Genomic DNA, 24,940 nt, shown 5'->3' with positions numbered 1-24,940 from the left:
TTACTATTGTTATTATTAGTAGCATTAAGTATTATAAAATAAAATTTAATAAAATGTTTTTTTTTTCTTAAAAAATGTAAGTTCATTTATAAGTAATGTTATACAATTGTTTAAATTTTGAATATTTAATCATTTAATTTAATATTTAAATTGATAAAAAATGTAGTAATGTTATTTCAATAAATTAACAAGTAACTTTTATGTTTAATGTTTCATACATAATTATATGTTTTTAATTTAGAATATTTAATAATTTAATCAACTAATTTTATTATTTTTTTCAATAATAAATACATTTTAAGATTAAGGCAGTTATATTAATAATAATAATAATAATAAATGTATTATTATTGTTTATACAATTTTTAGTGATAAAAACACAAATATGTTATGTTTATTATTATTGTTATTGTGTTTTGTTTTGTTATTATATACGTTTTATAAATAAAATTTAATGTACAAATTGATTATTTAATATTAATAATTTAATATTTAATTTAAACGTAAAAAGTCATTTTATTTCAATAACAAATAACTTTTTAAGATAGTTTAAGAGAAGTTTCTATTCAAAGATGTATTTTATGGCCAGTACTGTACTTCTCCTTTTAAAAGCAGTCTCACGCTGCCATTTCCCCTGTGGCCTTAGGCATTAAAGAAGAGATCCACTGGTTTCTCCATCAACCCACATTTGCCCTGCATTTTTCTAAAGGTAAGTGACAGAAGCAATCTCAGCACATACAGTACATTCAGGCCGCCCTATGCCTTATTTACGAGCCGCACGAGCACAGCGCCTCGTCCCATTTGTTTCTTGTCATTTCACTGTCTGTATACTTCAGATGCCTTTATGTTCTTTTAGGAATGATTCAGTCCCTGGTAAAGGGCTTTTACTCTTACTGTCGGCAGCAAGGATGTATTGTGCGCACCATAAAAGACTTACTATGAATTTATAGCATATTCCCAACTACTAGTTGCAGTTCTTTTGCACTTCACATAGTTTTAAAGAAACAGATTAGAAGAAGCTAGTTTGTTCAGGGCTTTCTAATGAATGTTTGTATATCAGAGGACTATTTTTCTGTGGTGTTTTTCATCTTATGAGAGTTTTTCCTCTTTCTCTTCTGGCACAGATTCCCACTGGGAGCATGTTCTTACAATATTTGACTGCAGGATAAGATCACTGTCTGCCAAACCGAATTGCCAAGTCTAGCATGAAACCGGGGCTATGGACTAATCACGAAGTTGAAAAGCAACAAAGGAAAATAAAGAAAGAAAGCAGCGCCGCCAAATTAATTTAGCCTCAGCATGCCGCCGCTGCACACAGGAGAGAGTAAGACTTTAGGCTTCGACAGGAGGAGAAATATGGGCGAGAGAAAGAAAAGGAGGGAAGATGGGAGATATTGAAAAGGAGGCAGAGAGAGAGAGTTGCTCCTCCTTTGTGTCTGTTGAGCGTGAGACGGGGGGAGAGGGCACCGGGGGGTCGTGCTTGTGTGTGTTTGTGTGTCATGAGAAGCCTGCAGACGCTGCCCGCTGGGGGTCTGAGACAAAGTTGAAAGGAGTTATTCCCTGTGTGTTCAGAGAAATAGCACACTCTTCATTAATTATGTATTTCTCCCATAGAAAACCTGGCAAACTCACTCCGACACCCAGCAATAAGCCGGCTTCCTCTAGCCATTTTCAAGGAAATAAAGGAAGAGAAAAGAAGATCACCAGAGTTGAATTGGAATGTAAGGAAAGTGACTTTTGTAAGATTTTAAACACGTGAAAAATGACAAGTCATTGTGGTACAATATAGTTTGCCATACTTTTTTATGAATTGTGCAATGCAGATCCACTATGCAAAAGTCATTTTAAGCCTCTTGGCACCAACTAGCTGGAAAACACACTGCTGGGAAGATGAATTGTCCCCACAGAGGACGTGTTTCACCATATCCCCGACATATTAAAGCTATTTGCTTAAGGGTTATTAGAGGTTAGACTTATCAAGGAAACCTGTGTGTGATTGCGCTGGCCGTAGCTGAAATATGGGTTGACTGCTGTTCCCATATCTCTAAGCTGCTCTTCATGCTGGAATGTGTGTGTGTGTGTGTGTGTGTGTGTGTGTGTGTGTGTGTGTGTGTGTGTGTGTGTGTGTGTGTGTGTGTGTGTGTGTGTGTGTGTGTGTGGGGAAAAGCCTTCGAGCAAAAGTATTGTTATGTAATCATCAGTAATGTGTGATTGAAATCAGCAGAGCCACATTAATGGTTTGAACATGATCTGGAGATCCTGGCACTGGACCCACATTCAAGAGACACACTGAACAATTCAGTTCTTCATCAAAACTATTGGTGGTTCCAATCACACACTGATTACGCAATGTTTTTGCTTAAGGGCTCTCAGACTCACAACTTTCACTGAGCACGAGGTTATGAGCTGTATGTTTTGTGTGGAAATGCATTTGAAACGATCAAAACATGATAAACATCCTCATGATGCAAATGGCAGTGACAGTTTTATAAAAAACACAAAAGGAGGAAATGCTGAAAAGAGAGAAGTTTTTTCTTACCTGCTTAAACAACAACAATAATATTAATAGTAGATATTTATGTATAATTAATATTCATAAAATATTAGTTATTAACATTATTATTACTACTAATATTAGTAGTAGTAGTTATAATAATTGTTGTTATTGTAATATAATAAATCATATTAATAGTAATAATACAAATAAGAGTAATTATTATTCTAAATATTAAATCTATTAAGAATTAATTGTCATTTTAATTATAATAATAATAATAATATTGTATAATTATATATTAATAATTATAAATATGTATTATTAATATAGTTTATTTATGTATATTTAAAATAATATAAAAACAAATAATAGTTATTATTCTAAATATTAATTTTAGCAATAATATATTAATTGTTATAAATTATTGTTTTTAGTATTAGCATTATAGGTTTTCTTTTTGATCTTGTTCAACTATAATGCAATAGGGCTGGGTAAAAAATATCGATTCTCCGATTTTAATCGATCTTCAGTTTGACGCAACGATATCGATTCGGGAAATCCCCGAATCGATTCCTAATGCACGTGCTTCACGTAAGAGGATATGAATATTCTCCTCTCCTCCTGAAGGTGTCACTAGTGTTCCTGCTGAGAGAGTTTTCTCAACTGCTGGTGATCTAATCACAGCGCAAAGGAGCTATCAGAACATGTTGATCAGCTGCTTTTTTTGCAGAAAAATCTGGTGATCAAAAATGATTAGGCTGTAGTTAAGAACTGTTAGTTTTATGGACAGTTAGAATGTTTTGTATACGCAGACAAGGGCTTTATGATGGGCCTGTTTTGAATTTAGAAAAATGTTTTATTTCTTAAACATGTTTGAAGTTCTTAATAGATTTCACTGTTGCACATTTAGTCTTTTTATTTTTTACAGTAATGTGCATTTTGCAGTTTGTTTACATGGTGTACAATGGATGCACATATTTATGACTTCTTGTTACAGTGTTCATTTAAAATAAAAGTTGTTTAAAATAAACCCTATTATTAATGTAGATGTGTATTTCAGTAATAAATTTAAGTAGGGGAGTTTCAGTTACCAGCATTTATATCAAAATATGGATCCCATGTCTGCAAAACTAACATTTTAAATGAAATATTGATAGCTAATCGATATCGAATCGAATCGAATCGAAATCGAAATCGAATCGAATCGAAACCATAAAAATAAGAATCTAATCGAATTGCCAAATTGGTCACAATACCCAGCCCTATAATGCAAATATAAATAATGAGCATGATTATTATTTTTATTGTAAGCAGGTAAAGTCTATTATACCTGTTTATAAAATTATAAATTATTTTTTGTTATTACTGTTGTTATTATTATTGTTGTTGTTGTAATATTTTAATAAATAATAATAATAGCAATACAAATAATAGTCATTGTTCTAAATGTTAATTTTATTAGTACGTATTATAAAAATATTATTGTATTATTATTATGTTAATAATAAATATTTATTATTATTAATATAGTTTATATTTAGAATAAAAATAATATAAATACAAGTTATAGTTATTATTCTAAATATTCATTTTATTATTTAGAATATTAATATATATAATATTAATTATTAATATATTAATTATTATCAATTATTTCTAGTAGTAGTATTAGTATTGTACTTTTTTCTTTTTGGTCTTGTTAAGCTAGTAGTATTAGCATATTAGATTTTTTTTCTTGTTAGTCTTGTTCAGATATAATGCAAACATATAATGCAAATAAGTCCATAAGCATTAGGGGTGGGAATCTTCAGGCACTTCACGATCCGATCCGATTCCGATTCTGGGAGTCACGATCCGATTCCAAAACGATTCTTGATCTACATTTTTTCCCTAATTAATTCTTCTGCTGTGCAAATACAACTTTACAATTTTAAAAACATGTAAAATTGCAGTTTCTATGCTTTTTGTTTATAGTTGGAATCTCTGTAAAAGTAGGTGTGTCAATCTTCACCGGTTTCAAGATTCAAGTTAATTACTGTTTTCATTAACAACTAAATATCACGATGAACACATTCTCAGTTTTCAATAGTACTGCACATGGCTACATTTTCATATTTGTTTTATATCAAATTTAATTTGGGCCAACTTTACTTTATTTTTTAAATTATGTAAGCAAGCTACTTTTTAAAACAATTACTTATTTAAAATAAGTTTTCTTCAGGTATCCGAAAGTTTACAGACAATAGTTGAAGTGACACTTTTATTTACCAGGTATGCTGAGTGCTAAAACCACCAGTAATACCAAAAATAATAATATCTTTACATTATTTAGACACCAATAAAATCAGAGACGAAATCATATTTTAATATTTCCTCTTTTTCCTGTTTATTATTATTTTTAAAAATATATATATACATTTTATATAGGCTATTTTTTTCTGTGGACTTTAAACTTTTGAATTGTTGAGAAATTATGAAAATATACATATTATATATAATATACAAAAATACAATACATTTTTGGCAATCAGGATCTGGCAGCAACAGCGCGTTTTTCCGCTTGGGCGAGCGCTTCTCGGACAGCTTACCCCGCGAATGAAATCACGCGCATGACAGCAAAACAGAATGCGCATCAATTCTGAGGAGTCAAGGAAGATCCGGAGAATCTGCTTGCTCAGAAGATTCAAATAAGGGATTCATTTATAAGCATGTTTATATTATTTAACACGTGAACGCATTCTCTCTGACAGCCTGAGTATGCAGGGCATTAGCAGCTTACTGTATATGGACGGAACGCCAATGATGCACAGATCTATTTCGATATATCAGATGTTTTGTCCTGCTCTGAAAACATAACTGACTGTATGTACAGTTTCGTTTGAAACTATTCCAAAATGCAAGTGCATTTAACCGCATCCGCAATCGAGCTTTAGGACGAACAAACACAAAGCGCACGTGAGTCTGTCAGTGCAACAGTTTCTTGCATTCCAGACGGCAGAAATGAAGGCATATCTAAAGTAAAACACGACGGATGGAAGCACACTGTCAAGCATTATGCGCACGTGTCTCACAGTGCAAATTCTGTGCGCTGTAGCCAGCCGCGTCTCTAGCGCGCACACGTGCCATATGCAGAAAAAAAAAACAAGCTCAGAATCGATTCTGAAATATTAGGAATCGATTCAGAATCGTTGAAGAGAGAATATCGATGCATCGATTTTTTCTCCCACCCCTAATAAGCATAAATAAATGAATAATAATAATAATAACAATTATTATTATTCTAAATATTAATTTTATTCATAATTATATAAATGTTATTGTTATTATTATTATTATTATTATAGTTTATATTTGCTATATTAGAATAATATAAATACAAATAATATTTATTATTCTGAATATAACATTTATTCATAATACATTAATTATTATAAATTATTTTTAGTAGTAGTATCAGTATGATATACTTTTTCTTTTTGCTATTGATAAGCTGTAATAGAAACATAAATAAAATCATGATGATTCTTATTTTTTATTTTTTAGTTGTAGTAGTATTAGCATTTCTTGTTAGTCTTGTTTAGATGTAATGCAAATATTAATAAAATGATTATGATTATTGCATTTATTATGTAAACTGGTAAAGTCCATATAATAATAATAATAATAGTTGTTGTTGTGGTGATATAATAGATAATAATAGTAATACAAATAATATTTATTGCTATTCTAAATATAAATTTTACTCATAACTATATAAATGAGGTTATTTTTATTATTAGGTTCAAAGTAATTATAAATATTTATAATTATTAATTATATGGTTTATATTTAGAATAATATAAATACAAAATATAGCCTATTCATTATTATAAATTATTTTTAGTTAGGTAAGCAGGTAAAGTCCATGATAAATTAGTAAAATTAGCGTTTAAGATTTTTCCTTGTTAGTTTGGTTTAGATATAATGCTAATATAAATAAAATGATTATGATTACAGCTTTTATTATGTAAGCAGGTAAAGTCCGTAAAATAACTACAGTTATATAGTAAAATATTATTTAATATCATAAAGATAAACTCGGATAAGTCAGACACACACATACTTCCATATATCTGTCAAGTAAGTATGAATTAGTATCAAAGGTGACTTTACTCATGCAGTTATTAAAGCAGCTTACAGTACAGCGCTCTGCTGCCGCACTGATATGAGCATGCATTATTCATAAGCACTGAGCAAGTGTGTAAATTGCTTTGCCAGGGTGCATGTAGAAACAGTTTATGGTATATCTCTCCATGGCTAATGCTATAATACCCATATTGATTCCGAGCGTTTTCAATTTTACACTCACGTGCGCGCACACAGCGCCAGATTGCACATCCTCGTCATATCCTCCACAGAGCGTATTACTATTTATCACCACTGTTTATCGCACACTTGTCGCACTTTATAGCTCTTTGTGTTAACACCCGTTAAATTGTGCCTTTTGCTATTGCGGTTTCACTCCTTCCTGTGGCCTGCCTGACGCACAAGAAGTGTTTCAATGATTCTATGTGTCCACCGGCCATTCTGATAAGAGCCAGTCTGTCACACGCAAACCATCATCTGCCCCAGTTAGGTTAACTCCAGAAATACTGATAGAAACTACAAATGTAATGTAACAATCTCTATGAATGATATTTATAGACTAAAAATGTGAAATTTGCAGTAAAAAAGGCAGCTGTGGTTCCCAAAACTTTACCGTTAAAAACAGTAGGATGTTAAACCACGCCTACTTTGATTTGATTGGCCATCTCAGTTATTTTGACATTGACGAGCGCTGTTAGATGAGGCAGAGCAGGCTGGACATGTAGGCTACTTTTTTAAAAGATTTTTGTCAAAAAGCGCTGTGTGATAGAGTGCAGAAGATCAGTGCAAGAATTTCAAATTCTGTGGGGGACAGTTTGGCCATTTCTAATTATTGTCTGACTCCTCCCAATATCTATAGTGGTTACGGCCCTAATTGAAATGATATTTACAGTAAAAAGAATATATTTAATTAACTGAAAAATTGGTAATATGCTAAAATACTAACTTTTTTATAATATACTAATAACAACCTTTTACACTACCAGTCAAAAGTTTTTGAACAGTAAGATTTGTAATATTTTTTTAAAGAAGACTCTTCTGCTCACTAAGCCTGCATTAAATGGTCCAAAGTACAACAAAAAAGATTTAAAATAACTTAAAATATATTTTTAAATGTAATTTATTCCTGTGATCAAAGCTATTTTTAGCATCATTACTCCAGTCTTCAGTGTCACATGATCCTTCAGAAATCATTCTAATATACTGATTTGCTGTTCAAGAAACATTTATTGTTATTATTATTATCATCAATATTTCAAGTACATGCATACATTTTCTTCAGTATTCTTTAATGAATAGAAAGATCCAAAGATCAGCATATATCTGAAATAAAAAGCTTTTGTAACATTATACACTATACCCTACCATTCAAAAGCTTGGAGTGAGTTTTTCGGGTTTTTTTTTTTTTTTGTTTGTTTGTTTTTTTTTAAAGACATTTATAATGTTACTAAAGATTTCTATTTCAGATAAATGCTGTTTTTCTGAACTTTCTATTCATCAGAAAAACCTGAAAAAGAAGCAAATCAGAATATTAGAAAGATTTCTGAAGAATCATGTGCTAAAAATTCAGCTTGTGAAATCACAGGAATAAATTACATTTAAAATATAATCAAATAGAAAACAGTTATTATAGATAGTAAAAATAGTTTGAGTCTTCTTAAAAAAAACTAACAATCTTACTGTTAAAAAACTTTTGACTGGTAGTGTAACACACTGAAAAAACTTTCACAATTTTCACTCAGAAATTGCTAGTAAATTTTACAAACAATTACAAAGAAACAGCAAGTTGCTTGAATTAACACGCATTGAATTAAAAATGAACTTTTTAAGAAAAATAAAATTATATTTTCTTGTCAAATATACTTTGTCCCCCCCCCCCAAAAAAAATGGTTTATTTTTTTATTAATTAATTAATTTATTTATTTATTTTTATTTATTTTATTATTTGTTGCTAACCCACAACACTAAACTATTCCAATAAACATTCATTTAACAACAGGAGATAACAAAAAACCCTAATGTACATTAAAATACATAAATAAAACATACAAAATACCATCAGAACTTTTGTTTACTTCCTAAAATTGTAAATTTAACACCGTTTTACTGTAAAATTACTGAAAAATCTATTTTATTTTATTATTTATTTTCATTTTATTTGGGAAGTACAGGTTCCTGTCACAGTTCTGTCTGTTTATGTCTTTGGTTTCGCCCATTGTCTCCCCCTGTTGATTCTGTGTGATTTGGTTTTTCCCTCGTTTGCCCTGATCCCCGTCACCTGTGTTTGATAATTAGTCTGTCTTTATAAGTCTGTTTGTTTCTTGAGTTCTCTGTCGGTCTTTGCTTATGTTATCTGTGATTTCGTGTGTGGAAGTATTCTGTGTTCTTGCCAGTTCCTGTTTGTATCTCTGAAGACTTTATTAAATGTATATATTGTTAATTGTTCATCTCGTTTCGTCTCGTTTCGTCCAGCACGGTAAAACCGTAACAGAAAGACCGACCGAAACAGTTTGACCGGCACCTTCCCCTACGTTTATTTTTTCGTTTTGTCAGCCTCAGTGTTTAGTTTTTTTTGGTTTTCATCTTTCTTCATGGACCCTACTGTTCTCCTGATCCTCCTGAGGCAGGGGGAACGCTCTCTTGAGGACCACACACGTGAGTTTCTCTTCCTGGCAAACCAATCACACTTCCCGGATAGCAGCCTATGCGTCCACTACCGCCTAGGACTGAACTCTGCCACCAAGGCGCTGCTATCCGGGGAGGGTCCTCAAGAGAGCCTGCCGGATTTCATCGAGTGGGTGCTGGCGTCCTGCCAATCATCCTGGACTGTTGACATCGTCAAGGAGGACGTCAGCCCCACTCCAGACCCAGAACCCAGCCAACCATCACCCCGACAAGCGGAGTTACAGCCCGAGCCCACCGCAGATGGAGTGCCAGAGCCGAGAGCGACAGAGCCTGACCCATCTGACCAGGTGCGAGAGCCGGCATCAACATCCGTGACGGTGGATTGTCACGTGGAGCAAGAGAGGGCGATAGAGAGCCCTGCCCACTGCACCACCGCTGAGGGTGAGCTTGGACTAAATTCTGGGGATTTAATAGACTTTTTCTCGGATCTCGTCGAAGATAACTCTTGTGACTTAATTGACTTCAATATGGAAATAGCCGTCTGTCCTGTCTGCCCGGAATTCCCACCCACCCACCCTCTGTCATCCGATGCCATGTTCGTCTGGCCGCCGCTGTCCCCTGACAGCCCCTCAACTCACCCTCAGCCCACCACCTGTGCAGTGGGCTCGCCGCGGGACTGCCAGCTTCCATCGGCGTCTCGGCTGGAGGATCCCTCAGCTCCGCCTCCAGCCTCCGAGTCCAGGACTCCGCCTCGGCCCTTCGACCCCGCGGTTCCACCACGGCTCTCGACGCCCTCCTCTTCACCGTCGCCCGTCGATCCACCAGCTCCACCGGGCTCCATCGTCTTTCCGGCTCCGCCCTGGTCAGTCGTCACCCCATCGGCTCCTCAGGACTCTGCTCCTCCGGCTGTGCCTCGTCGCGCCATCCCACCGGCTCCTTGGGACTCCTCCTTCCTGCGGGCACAGCCTCCATCCTCTGTCGCTCCGGCTCCGCCGCGGATCTCCGGGACTCCGCCTCCGCCTCGGGCGCCAGAGCCTGTTCCACCTTGGCCCTCCGGATCCTCGGCGTCACCCCGGATCATCGGCTCTCCGTCTTCGCCTCTGGCTCCTTCTCCATCTGCTCCGCCTCTGTCGGTCGGCCCCATGGAGTCGGCACGCCTTCGTCCACCATGGTTCCTCCCTCCGTCGGCTCCACAGTGGGCTGTCATCATGGCTGCGGTCTGGGTCTGTTCCTCCTGCCTTAAGCCCCACCCATGTCCTCCCTGGCTCCTCCCTCCGTCGTCGCCCCTCTGGACTGTATTGTCTGTCACCTGGACTTTTGTTTTGGTCCCCTTCCTGGGGTGGCGTCCTCCGCCGAAGCCTCCATGGACATTTTCTGTTTTTTTCGCCCCTCTTTTTCTACGGCGCGAGGACGCGCCTATTCGGAGGGGGGCGTAATGTCACAGTTCTGTCTGTTTATGTCTTTGGTTTCGCCCATTGTCTCCCCCTGTTGATTCTGTGTGATTTGGTTTTTCCCTCGTTTGCCCTGATCCCCGTCACCTGTGTTTGATAATTAGTCTGTCTTTATAAGTCTGTTTGTTTCTTGAGTTCTCTGTCGGTCTTTGCTTATGTTATCTGTGATTTCGTGTGTGGAAGTATTCTGTGTTCTTGCCAGTTCCTGTTTGTATCTCTGAAGACTTTATTAAATGTATATATTGTTAATTGTTCATCTCGTTTCGTCCAGCACGGTAAAACCGTAACAGTTCCAAAGTAGCTTTTCCAGAAACCGAGGTAAATATTAATATAAAAAAAAGTGTACAGTGTCATACACACAAATACAAATCATGCTAACATACAACACTAAAAAATCCAATAAACATTAATTTAACAACAGGATATAACAGTAAACCTTAATTTTCAGTGAAAAGAACAACATTAAAAATGACCATCAAAACTATACAGAGAATTCTGGGTCAATTTAGGTTTATTTACTGTGAATTATAAGATTGAATTTTTTTTACTTCCAAAAATTATACATTTACCACAGTTTTACTGTAAAATTACATTGTATTTCTTTTATAAATACATTTTTTGAAAGACTATTTTAGTTTTACAAATTGAAATTACATTTACAGTAAAAAAGAATATATTAAGAATATATAAGAATATATTAGAATATATAAGTGCAAAACAAACAGTGTTGTGGACTTTCGCTCTACCTCCCTCACATCCCTGCACCAGTACGAAAGTCCACAACACCAACCCCCTGACGCTGATTGGTTGGAACACTGTTTGTTTTGCTGTGGAATCGTTGGTAGCACCGATTGTTTTTTTGGCATATCTCGGACCCTAGGCTGACCAGAGAGACGCGTTTTTTTCACAGACAATTTATGGGGCAGGCAGCGAGCGGATCATGAAGAAAGGTCAGCTGAATTTGACACTTTATGTTTCAGCCTAGAATCGCTGATACAACCTTTAATGTACATAATTTTCTATTAAAAAAGTCAATTTAAGTTTATTCACTGTAAATTAAAATATACTTTTTTTATTCCAAATATTTTACATTTACCACAGTTTTACTTTTAAATAAAACTTTTTTTTTTTTTTTTTTTTTTTTTTTAGAAAATACTATTTCAGTATTGGTACTTCAAAATGTCATGTTTAATTTTGTGTATTACTTGCTGTTTCTTTGTAATTATAAAATTTACTAGTAATTAATTTTTCAGTGTACGTGAAATTAACATGAAATGTCCCATTAAATCTATAACAGTTTTCAACATACGGAGTGAGAACTTACCTTTAATTTGTATTATTTCTTTAACAGTTGAAATTACAATCATTTTATATGATGGATGTTGGGGATTTCCCATTGTATTGGCTGTGTAAATGGCTACATAATCTCATGTTGAATTATTGTACGGCTGTGGTCAGATGGCCAACCTGTGGCTGTGTCCTCTGTGGCAGCATCCGAGCCCCTCCTCCTATAGGCCTGCCTCTGTGACGCCTGTCCTTGATGATAACCTGGCAAGGACACGGCTACCCACTGCTTCATGTCTAATTGGCAGCCCCTGTACCCAGACGCAAGGTGGAAACTGCAGCGTGTGCACGCTTTGATTTAAAGGAGGGCCGTGGTTTTCATTTGTCATTGATTCTGTCCTTTGAGACGAGCGGAGGGAAAGCAGGGCCAAATTGTGTGGGTGGCTGATTTCTCAGTGTCTTGTTGGTTGTGGACGTCTCAGCATGTTTGGACTTCTGCAGGCTTGCTGAGGTGATGCTCACGGGTGTTATTTCTGGATTCCACAGAATGCTTGATGCGTATCTGTTACCGAGTCCCTCGAGAGACACTTGTCAGAAATGTCAGGAAATATTCTAAATTTGAGGTTGTGCTATTTTAATCTGTTTTATTTGACATCTTTCAGTGCTTTTACTTTTATATTATATCTGTCATGTGTGCTGCAGATTTGACTGAATGTCAAAAGGATTTTAATCCTAGGGGCTCTGTCCCCTACCTGAGCATATGCTGATAGAGCTCAGAGGAATATGTCTTGCCTTCCGTGTAAAAGGTGACAACTAAGTATTTCACACATGTGTTTGTCAGTATGTACACTTGTCATTCAAAAGTTTGGGGTTAATGTTTAAAAAAAAGTCTCTTATCCTTGTTGAATTAAAACTATTAATTTATTTTTAAAAATTGTAAGGCCTTATGTAAATCTTATGAACACAGCTATTTTTTATTTTATTTTATTTTATTTTATTATGATTTCCCTGGAACAGAAAGTGAATGCAATGTGTTTATTGTAGATATACTCTGAGATACACTGTAAATATAAAAAAAAGTAAATATATTGCAGATATTATTTTTATAATTTGCTTTGGCTTTAGTACAATGACAAAGTGGGGGGAAAAATGTTAAGGCCCCCAAACTTGTAGACATAGCTATTTTATTTTATTTATTTATTATTATTATTATTTTTTTTTTTTTACATAGCTGTGTTTTATTATTTTATTTTATTTTATTTTATGATTTCACTGGACCAGAAAGTGATTGCAATGTGTTTATTTTAGATATACTTTGAGATTAAGTAGTATTAAGTAGTACTTTGAAAGTAAGTAGTACAATGATAAAGTGAACAAAAAATGCATCCTTGTTTAATAAAAACGCCCCCAAATTTAATTTAATTTTATTTTATTTTATTTTATTTTATTTTATTTTATTTTATTTTCACTGGAACAGAAATTGATTGCAATATATTTATTGTAGGTAGATATGTACTGAGATACACTGTCTTAAAAGTAAATATTTTCAAGATTTTATTTTATTTTTTATTGTATTTTATTTTATTTTACACTGTCTTAAAAGTAAATATTTTCCAGATATTATTTTTATTATTTACTTTGGCTTTAGTACAATGACAAAGTTAAAAAAAAAAACTTTTAGAATTTTTTTTTTACTTGTTTTATGTTTTTATTTTATTCAATTTTTTTTTTTTTTTTTATTATTTACATAGCTGTGTTTTATTATTTTATTTTATTGTATTTATTTCACTGGACCAGAAAGTGATTGCAATGTTTATTGTAGATATACTTTGAGATGTCTGTCTTAAAAGTAAATATTTTCCACTTTCATTATTTATTTATTATTTTTTTTACTTTTCTAATTTTTTTATTTTTACAATTACTTTGGCTTTAGGACAATGATAAAGTGAAAAAAAGCATACTTGTTGAATAAAAAGCCCCCCAAACCTTTTTAACATAGCCGTGCTTTATGTTTTTATGTTTTTTAATGTATTCTAATTTTTAAATAATTTAATTTAATTTAATTTAATTTAATTTAATTTAATTTAATTTAATTTAATTTAATTTAATTTAATTTAATTTAATTTAATTTAATTTAATTTAATTTATTTTAATTTTCACTAAAAAGGAAATTGATTGCAATATATTTATTGTAGATAGATATAAACTGAGATACACTTTCTTAAAAGTAAATATTTTCCAGATATTATTTTTATAATTTATTTTGGCTTTAGTACAATGAAAAAAAAAGTAAAAAAAAAAACTTTTTGAAAATTTTTTGACTTAACTTTTAAGGCTCTTTATACATAAATATATGTAATTGTCTATATGTTAAATTATATTATTTACTAAAGTGAATCATATAAAAACAGAAATTGCTAGTAAATCTCACAATTAATTACAAAAGAGGCACACAACACTGAATTAAATGTCAAATTTAGTAGAAAGTAGAAAGATTAAAATAATATTTTCTTGTAAAGTGAACTCCAATAATCATTTACAGTGAACATGTGGGGAGGATTTGTGGTTGCAAAAGGCTTGAAAAAATGTCCCAGTTGTTTTTTCCCTCATAATGCAATAAATTAACTTTATGCGATACTAGTTTTAGAGTCAAATCATGTACAAGTGTTTGTCCTTTGACTGCAAAAATGTGTTTTTGTGCCCATATTGTGTCAGATGTAAATGTTGATGTGTTTATTGGTAGGAACTGCAGAGAAATGACAGAGTGAGCTGCCACAGAGGAATCTGCAGAGGTCAAAGTCTGTCTGCGATCCAGGGGCTGTTTCTGCTGACTCCTGCTTTTCAATGGTGCTACTTACATTCTCCTCAGACGGCAGAAAACACAGCTGAAAGCGAGGGGGAGAGACTCCTTTCATTAACTCTCTATTCATATTGAATTTATTAATCTCATGCTGTTTCTGCAGCTTAACTAAAAGAAGCCGTGATACCGCCGCTTTTCATCCATCTGCTCGTGGAGAGAGGGGAAGGGAGAGAGAGAGACGAACAGAGCGACACAATTTCTAACAGTGCTGAAACGCCAATAGACTGCAGAGAGAGGGAAAGTGTGTCAGATTATTTAGCGGCAGGGATGTTCAGTTGTAGTTGTGTGTCGCTGGGAGAGGCAGCAGCCCTGCAGAACACCCCTCCCCGCGTCAGGTGCACAACAAAAGCATCTGTCATGTCTGCATTTGTGTACGGGGGAATGTTCCTGCTAATCTCCTGTGTGTTCAACAGTGCTTTCCAGTCTTGCAGCCCTGGCCTCTACTGTATACCACAGCAGTATCACACAAGCAATCCCGGCTCCTAATGCTAAGTGATAGACCCAGATGGAATCTGCAGACTTTTTTCAGACTTTCTGCATTGACCTAAGAAGTAAATCTGTTTATATTTTGCAGAACATGGTAAAATGTGTCAAAGAGAGCTAAAATACATTACACTGAGTGCTTATTTTGTGTCCCTTCTGTACAACATTTCACCCAAAAATGTATTCACCCTCATCCACCTAAGATGTTTCTTCATCTGAACAGATTTGGACAGATCACTTGCGCACCAATTGATCCTCTGGAGTGAATGGGTGCCATCAGAATAAGAGTCCAAATAACTTATAAAAACATCACAATAATCCACACAACTCCAGTCCATCCTCGTATGAAGCAAAAAGCTGCATGTTTGTTGAAACAAATCCATCCTTAAGGTATTTTCACTAAATTTTCAGTTCATATCCTTTCGTTTAAATAGGAAAAATACAATTCATAGATACCATGAAATGTATACAGCTCAAAGATGAGCATCTTTTACATTTCTGAAGTAAAATTTTTTTGAGATTTTTTTTAGGTGTGCATAAAGTACACCTAAAAAAATATCTGTATAATGCATTTGTCCCGATATCCTAAGAAACAACAACAACATTAAAGAAACTTTGGCATCTTTAGTATTATTTGTAATAGAAATCTTTTGTAACATTATAAATGTCTTTACTGTCACTTTTTATTAATTTAATTCATTCTTGCTAAATAAAAAGTATTACTTACATGTTTTTTTCCCAATAGTATTATATAGTATCCTCCAATAGTATTATATAATACTAAAGAATAGTAATATGTTATTACTATGTAATTAATATGTAATGTAATTTATTCCTGTAATTTCAAAGCTGAATTTTTAGCCTTATTACTCCAGTCACATGATCCTTTAGAAATCATTCTAATATTCTGATTTGCTGCTCAAAAAAACATTTGTTATTATTATTATTATTATTATTATTATTATTATGATTTTTTCAGGTTTCTTCGAAGGTTCAGAAATAGAAATCTTTTGTAACATTATAAATGTCTTTATCATCACTTTTGATCAATTTAAAGCATCCTTGCTAAATAAAAGTATTAATTTCTACAATAAATAAATAAGTGTACTTTATAATGTCTTTTATTTCAGATAAATGCTGATCTTTGGATCTTTATATTCATTAAAGAATCCTAAAAACAATGTACTCAACTGTTTAAAATATTGATATTAATCATAAAAAAGTGTTTCTTGAACAGTAAATCAACATATTAGAATGATTTCTAAAGGATCATGTGACACTGAAGACTAGTAATGATGCTGAAAATGTATCTTTGATCACATAAATAAATTACATTTTAAAATATATTGAAATAGAAAGCAGTTATTTTAAATAATAAAAATATTTAAGACATAAACTGCAAATAAATGCAGGCTTGGTGGAAATTTTACTGTTCGAAAACTTGACTGGTAGTATAGTAGAGTTTAAGGTGAATATACTCTGTATATACATGTATTCAAAGTGTAAGAAAAGTATGTTGTTTTTTGTGTGATTTTTCATGTTTTTATTGTAGACAAATATTGAATAAAAAAAATAAAAAAACAAGCTAAAAGACAGACAAAACAGTGACCGTTTTTCCTCCTGCTAACAACCTGCTGAAAACTCCCTGTGTGAGTAATTGAGCTTGTGCTATATTTTTTTTCTTAGAGCAACAAAAGAGAAGGCTTTCCCAGAGTTCAGCTGAAAAGGTATTGAGCTTGACTGACACAATCTTACACGGTTCAGGGGAGGTTTATGGTCAGAGGCAGCTTCCGTCTGTGGTCAGCAGGTCCTCTCTGCAAACAGAAACAGCACAGGGCATTTTCCGAGATGAGAGGGGCAGAGATGCTTGTTCAATCCTTCAGTGTTTCTAAACAAGGACATCCAGCGGAGAACTCAGCCAGGGCCACAATTACCCCCTAAATGACCCATTCAGTGGTTTGGAGCTCTTACCAAAATAACCGTGAACCCTTACTGTGTACTCTGGTTCAGCTTGAAGAGCTAACAGGGTATTAGGCTGATTGTAGTGGTGGGAAGAGCAGAGAGGTCCTCAAAGACTCCTCGTACAGGGCGTCTCTGGTTGCTGATCCGCACACCTGTGATGATAGGAAAGAGTGCAGCTGAGATCTGGAACCAAAATCAAGAATAATGTTTGAGAACCTTCTTTGGCTGAAGAATTTGACCAAATGATGGAAATTATTTAGTTATTTATGTGAATTTTTTTTTTTTTTTTTTTACATGTAAACTACTGAATTTTTTTGAAATGAGTCTCCTATTCTCACTAAAGCTGCATTTATATAATCAGAACTGCAGTAAAAATAAAGTAATAAAAGTATAAAAGAAATGAATAAAGAATAAATGTCACATGATCCTTCAGAAATCATTATCCACCTTATTTTTCCTGTAAGAGCAGACACACCCATTTGTAAATTTTAAGGGTCTGGCTTTTGATCTCATCTGCATCTAGCTATTCTTAGCCATACAAATCATTTTGCTGCTTATTGCAAATTGGTGTGTCTCACCATATTATTTTAATGTGTAATATTTCAGTGGAAAAACAGTGATACACGACCTTTCAAAAGTTTGGAGTAAGTAGATTCAAAATATATATTTAGGGGTTCAAGCGCATAGCACTAAAACCCTATTGTAATTGTTAGAATGGTCACGGATCAGCAATCTCCATGTAAAACTGATTGTGCAGACCAAACTGTAAGTCGGAGAGACTTGAAACTTGGAGGTATGGTAATACTCCCACCATCGATAATGTGACCAAGGCTCGCCCTAATTGGCCTTACGGGGGCGCTACAATGATCTAAAGTATAAAATCGCTTATAACTCACAAATCGTCAGTCGTAGGCTCGAGTGTTTTATGTTGTTGGAATCCTTGGCTCACATCGTTTTTTTCAGGTATTTTGAATTTTTTGCAAAACTTACTTACGAACTAGTCCTAGGTTTTTCACCTGATCGGAACCGAACCAGTGCAGAAAGATACACTGGAGAGCGAATATCAGAAATAATCAAAAAAATGTCTAACTTTCGACTTAACATCTAAAAGGGACGCCAAACATTCAGGGGCAGGAACACTTTTAGTAAAATGCCTATAACTCCTGAACGGAATGAGATATCTTCAGCAAACTCAGAAACTTTATGGACAAAAATCGCAAAGCTTGGCCACTTGGTGGCACTATAAGAGGGAAAAGACTTAAAAATAGCTATACCTAGATAACTATTTGTCCTATCAACATGAAAATCGCTGTGCACAGTCTTGGTCCAAAGTGCCACAAGTGTCTGTAAGGACATTTGTGTATCCTAAAAAAACATGGCCGCCACTGGCCGATGTAGTTTGAGTACCTATTAGACATGGTTAACGGAGGCTGATCAGAACGAAACTCGAAGGGCCTGTTTGACTCACGGCCCCAAAGATCTGTGAGAAAACAAATCGGCCACTGGGGGTCGGAATCGCGTTTTTCAAGGGCGTAAATGACTGCATTGTGCTGTTTTTTGCACATACACATAATATTCGTATAATATGACAAAACTCTCCATTCCGGACAACTTTGCCTCTAGAACCACTGTTGTCAATCAAATCGTTTAATAAATAATTGAGAAGATGTAAAAAAATAATAATAATACTTTTGCGAACTAGTCCTAGGTTTTTTGCTCAATCTGAAAAAACAAACAAACATGGCAGTACATTTCTCTAGACTCTCTAGGCCAATAATTATCAAAAAAAAATGAAAACTTTGGAAGCTATAATGGGGTCATTTAGAAAAAGGGCCTGTCCAAATTTACCCAAAAGCCTATAAAGCCTTAACGAAAACTCAAAACTTCACAAAACCTAGTGAGCCCATGCAACAGGTGATTCTAAACAAGCATGCAAAGTTTTAAAGAGATCGAACCACAGTTGCCGCTATAACAGTCATAAACATTACAAAACACAATATTTTATGGTAAATTACCTGTATTTGCAAAAAAAGCCTTGCTACATAATGTATTTTTCCATATGTGCTTAAATGCCTTAAAGTGCTTGAACCCCATTAATCGCTGTTCGAAGCTTTATATATGCTTCTATAAGGACGCTTTAAATTAAAGTGACAGTTAAAATGTTTACGTTCCAAAAGGTTTCTACAGCAGATAAATGCTGTTCTTTTGAACTTTCAAATCACAAAAAAAAAAAAAAAAAATTAATAAACAAAAATATTAATCAACAATGTTTTCAACACTGATAATGATTTTGAAGAATCATGAATTGCTGAAGATTGCAGTAATGGCTGCTGAAATTAAAACATATTCAAATAGAAAACTAAATGTAGCCTTGATGAATTCTTTCTAAAACGTTCAAAGTGATGACCTTATGATCAGTAATGTAGTTTATGGTAATGGTATTAACAAATTGTAATTTTTTTTATATTGTTAGTACTGTGTTGAGTTGTCATTTAACATCCACATGTGTGTTTGTGTGCTAGTGAATGCATGTCTGCATATATTCTTATGTGTGCACTGAAGGAAGCAGTCAGACTGCTCCTGTATTTACACGCATTGCCCTTTTTGAACCTCTGAATCCCTCCTTGACTCCACTTTTGCTGAAAGGAGCAGGAAGGATATCACCACTTAGCCTGTGTAAACAGCAGGTCTGCTGTTGAACTGTGGCCCTGCAACTCCTATTGACACACATTCCACTGACCACTGATGAGTCCTGGGTCTGCTAGCGGCATGTCTTATGTGCCCCGTGCGACAACGTGTGAAAGTGTGGGTGTGTGTGGCTATCAGACAAACTTTAAAAGGAACCTGTCAAAGAGGTGGCGAGTCAGCTTTGCAGGCAGGCCAGTCAATGGATAAAATGCATCTACTTATTGATTGATTAATTGATAAAAATGAACTGAAAATGAACAATTTTTAAATAATTGTACAAAACAATTTACGTAGTGGGTGAACAGTGGAAATATGCAAGTGTGTGAGGGAGAGATGTGCATGGCATTCTTTGACAGATCTATTGTGTGTTTAGGCATGACCTTGTAAATCATTGCAGCCATCAATCCACTTAATTCTGTTTGGATCCATCCTTCCCCTTCACATCAAAAGCCTTTATAATTTTACCTCTGACAAATATGCATTATCTAAAGTAAAAGTGTGTCATTTAGTGGATGTATTATTTGAATATTTGTACAAATCTATAGACCTGAAGTAATTTATTGTGAAGCACCAATGTGGCTAATAGGTTGTGCGCTCGTCAATGAAGTTTTCATTTTCTAAATGCACTTCAGCCAGACAAACCCCCGCTACCATTAGAAAAGCAGCGAATGAAGCTGGCATCTGATTATTACATCCATGGGAATACATCTCACTTAAACTCTTGAGTGAAAGTAATCTCATTCAAGCCAGCTGCTTGTCTAACTATGCCTAACACTCTAGTGTGTATTACATTTTCTTGAAAAAATGTCATGGAACCGCATAAAAATGCAAAGACATTTTCAAAAAGGGTAAACAACTTTATTGTGCAGTTACTTCAGCCTGTTATGTTTACATGTGTGAAATTAGTTAAAGTTTCTTATAAATAATATTGATTGATTTTTACAAAGAGTATCAGTACAAGTCAAGTCTGTTTTGATTTCATGTGAACATTGCTGGTTTAAACAGTCCTATACATATGTGTAACTACATATTGGATACTTTTAAAATTTAGAGTTATCAACATTTGAAGTGGATCAAAACTTTTCATCAAAGTTGTCCTAAAACCAAAACAATATCTGTTTCAGTCTTAGGACAACTTCAATGAACTTTTTTGATCTACTTCAGATGTTGACTACTACCAGAAAAAAGTTTTTGAACAGTAAGTTTAAAGAAGCCTGTATTTATTTGATCCAAAATACAACAAAAACAGTAATATTGTAAAATATTTTTACTATTAAATAAAAACTCTGTCTATTTGAATATATTTTAAAATGTAATTTATTCCTGTGACCAACGCTAGATTTTCAGCCTCATTACTCCAGTCTTCAGTGTCACATGATGCTTCAGAAATCATTCTAATATGCTGATTTGCTGTTCAAGAAACATTTTAATTATTATTATTATCATCATCAATATTTAAAACAGTTAACAGTTAGTACATATTTTCAGGATTCTTTTATGAACAGAAAGATCCAAAGATCAGCATTTATCTGAAATAAAAAGCTTTTGTAACATTACAGACCCTACCATTTAAAAGCTTATAAATGAATACTTTAATATTTTTATTTAGCAAGGATTCTTTAAATTGACCAAAAGTGGTGATAAAGACATAATGTTACAAAAGATTTTTATTTCAGATAAATGGTGTTCTTCTGAACTTTCTATTCATCAAAAAAAAAAAAAAAAAAAAAAACCTAAAAAAAGAAAAACTCCGCTGTTTTGTTTTTTGAGCAGCAATTTAGAATATGAGAATCATTTCTAAAGAATCATGTGACTAGTGTAATGATGCTAAAAATGCAGCTTTGAAATCACAGGAATAAATGACATTTTGAAATATATTCAAATAGAAAACAGTTATTTTAAATAGTAAAACATTTCAAAAAGTTACTGTTTTGCTGTACTCTGTGCAGACGAGACTTATTTAAAAAAACATTAAAAATCTTATTGTTCAAAAACATTTGCCTGGTAGTGTATCCCAAGTGTATCAAATATATTATAAATATTTGAGATTTATTTATTTATTCAAAATATGTAGTCGTTGGGCTATCTATCCAATGAGTAAACAAGTTCTCAACATACTTAGCCTGGGAATAACTTGGCACTAAATGGGTTAAATGACCACTAGATGGCGCAGGGTTAAAGTCTGCCAGGCGTAATTGTATTTGCTCGGCGGCGCCTCTAGCGGCAGCGGCCGTCGCTTACAGTGTTGTTACGCCCCTCATGACCGCCGAACAGCCAATGGGCTCCGGGAGGCAGAGTTCTCCCTGTGGCCGCCATTAGAGAAAGGAATCCATGAATTCAAATGGAAACCAGCAGGAACACAGACCGAGTATACGCTTTTAAATGAAAATGAGCCATTTCATGTAGTTTCTCGTCACCTTTCGACGCTTTTACCGCGGAATGTTTTTCGTTTTTAAGCCGCTTTCGGTGGGGATGGAGCTATAAGAGAGTCGTTTTTAAGCTAAAACCGTTTTTAAGCCAAGGGGGAGGGGGGAGAGTTGCCTCTTTTTGCTCTCCTTTTTTCTATTTTAATAACACATTGCTCCTCTATTTTTACATGTAATCTATTCCCTCGCAGCCTCGTCGACGGTTGAGGCCGTGCTTTTTTTCGATTCTAATTCGGGCCGAACGCGGGAGGCGCGAGCGATCGAATGGGGCTGTTGAATTCCATTCCCCCACCGATTGTTTAAAAATAATTCCGTTCACATTCGACTCGAATTCGGAGAAACCTTCTTTTTCTTTTTCCATGGAAAGCCCGATGATGGGATGTTCGAGCCCGCAGTGAAAGGATGAGTTCTTGTTTCGTACCGAACGGGGCCAGCTTGGAGGACTGCCATTCCAATCTATTCTATCTGGTAAGAGATTTAAAAACTAAAAGGAAAAAGCAGCCATTTTTAGCCGCTTAGCATGCTAACATCAGCCCCAGTGGAGAGAGAGAGAGAGCGAGCAGGATCAGGGCCCAGTGTATGTATGTGTGTGTGATTCAAACACACGCTGCTTGTTTATTTGCTTGTTTGTAAGCTTTTCTAAAGAGATTACACGTTTGTAGTGTTTTGCACCAGATGGCTTAACGCAAACCGACTGTGTTTTGTTTTTATGTGTTTGTAAATTGCACGCAACCAAGAGCGTTGGCAGAATGAAAGTTAAAGTTTCATTTTAGCAGTACTTTGTGCAAGTATAAATCACTCTGCTAATGTTTTTTAAACATACTGTTTTAGGAGTTGTGTAAAACAAAACGTTTAGGCTTCAGTTCAAACTCCACGTTCTTATGCTCGGGGTGTTTACATGAATGTTTACACGCTTCTCTGCAGGATTTTTTTGAGTCATTCCCCGAAAAAGTGCACTGTGTGCCCCTCTAGTTTAGCAATTAAAACGCATTTTTAACAAAACACAAAGATTTTTATTTTAATCTTTGTTTTCAAGTTTTTGCTTTATTGGAAAATATATATTATTGATTGACAGAACTTTCTTTATATTCAATAATGAAGTAAAATCGAGGACGCAACGTCTTTTTAATAAAATGCTATCAAAAAGTTAGCTGTTTTCATCTTATTAAAATGAGGTCTTTGTCATAATGACATCTTTTAATTATGTTTGTCAGTACCCACGATACCTTAATTTTGTATACTAAGCGACTAGATATTTGCATTAAATTCTGTTTTACAATAATAAACATTTTGCACAGTCATGACCTTGAGCCAAACTCTAAAAAAAGCTAAATTATACTGAAAAACTTTGCATGAAATGCATAATTATATTCCAACATTGCATTTAGGTGGCATGGTATAATCTATCAACACTTGAAAGGATGTTCTTTAAACACTAATTATGGAATCGCTCTTTTACCTGATAGTTTTTGCAGATTTGATGCGTTTACATTAATCGTGTGAGCCACGCATCAGTTGTTTGGCTTAAAATAACCAGTGCTTGGTTTGGGGTTTACCTCATGTCTGCAATAAGAGACATGGAGTTTGAAATAGATGGGGCATTCCTGAAGCCTGCAGGCTTGTTTACAGCACTTTTCTGCTCCTAACACACACATACTGGCGTCCCATTGACTCCTATTGTTCTTAGATGAAGCTAATTATAATTACTATGGAGCTGCCCTGCGTTTTTAGATTCAAAAGCAGACGTTATTTTTTTTTCTGTGTGTGCAGGTTTTGCTATATTTGACATTTCCAGAACCTTGTCCTTCGCTAGTACAACAAAACAAGTACACAGACGCACTCTCACGAACAGTGTCAAGGCCTTGTGGTGAATTATATAACTTCAGCTTATCCAGTTTAATGCCTGCTCTGTTTTATTACTGCCACAGCACAATCTCTGATATTGTCTGAAGATGGATGGCTCCACTGAGAGCTTGTTTGCACACTTTGTTTGAATGTATTGCTTGATGATTTGAATATGAATAGTTGCAGTTTTCCAGAAACTCGTTTGCGCTTTCAGTCTCGAAGAGGCGCTTTTTTTTTTGTTATTTAGTTACAGGTGTGCCAAGTTTTTTTTTTCCCTCGTCACATTTGTCAATTACTTTTGTTTTACATGAGGTGTGTGAAACATTCAGATGATAGGAGCTGCACTATATGATCATGCAGAACAGCCCATCTGCATATTTCTCTGTACGTGTAAGCTGTTAAAGTGTTTGACCCCGTTTTGTTTTGCTTGGTGTAATTTTAGCACACCACTGTAAGGCTCGGCTCATGGGAAACTCTGTCTCACCTCAGCACACACATTTGCTGCCTCATAACACACGCTCATCTAAGTTTTAGTGCATAATATTAGCCAAGCAGGTGGAGTAAATATGATTTCAAAATTGAGCGAGGAACTTTAATAAGCATCAGCCAACATCTTTTACCCGAAGAGATTTTATTAAATGTTTGTTTATTTACATCTAGCGCAAGAAAATGCTTGCCAGATGTTGTGGCATGC

General features: G+C 34.5%; 1 protein-coding gene across 1 annotated transcript in view; it reads left to right on the top strand.

The window, feature by feature from the left end:
* The first annotated feature begins 22,301 nt into the window (after positions 1–22,301).
* The window catches only part of med13a (mediator complex subunit 13a), an 88,223-nt gene continuing 85,584 nt past the window's right edge, over positions 22,302–24,940 (top strand). The window contains exon 1 of the mRNA XM_073829374.1: positions 22,302–22,869. Within this exon, the coding sequence (XP_073685475.1) occupies positions 22,804–22,869 (66 nt within the window). The 5' untranslated portion in view covers positions 22,302–22,803. The remainder of the gene's footprint in view (positions 22,870–24,940) is intronic.

The sequence above is a fragment of the Garra rufa genome, chromosome 23 (assembly GCF_049309525.1).
Source record: "Garra rufa chromosome 23, GarRuf1.0, whole genome shotgun sequence".
NCBI classification, from domain to species: Eukaryota; Metazoa; Chordata; class Actinopteri; order Cypriniformes; family Cyprinidae; genus Garra; species Garra rufa.
This window is presented reverse-complemented; position numbering and strand designations above follow the sequence as displayed.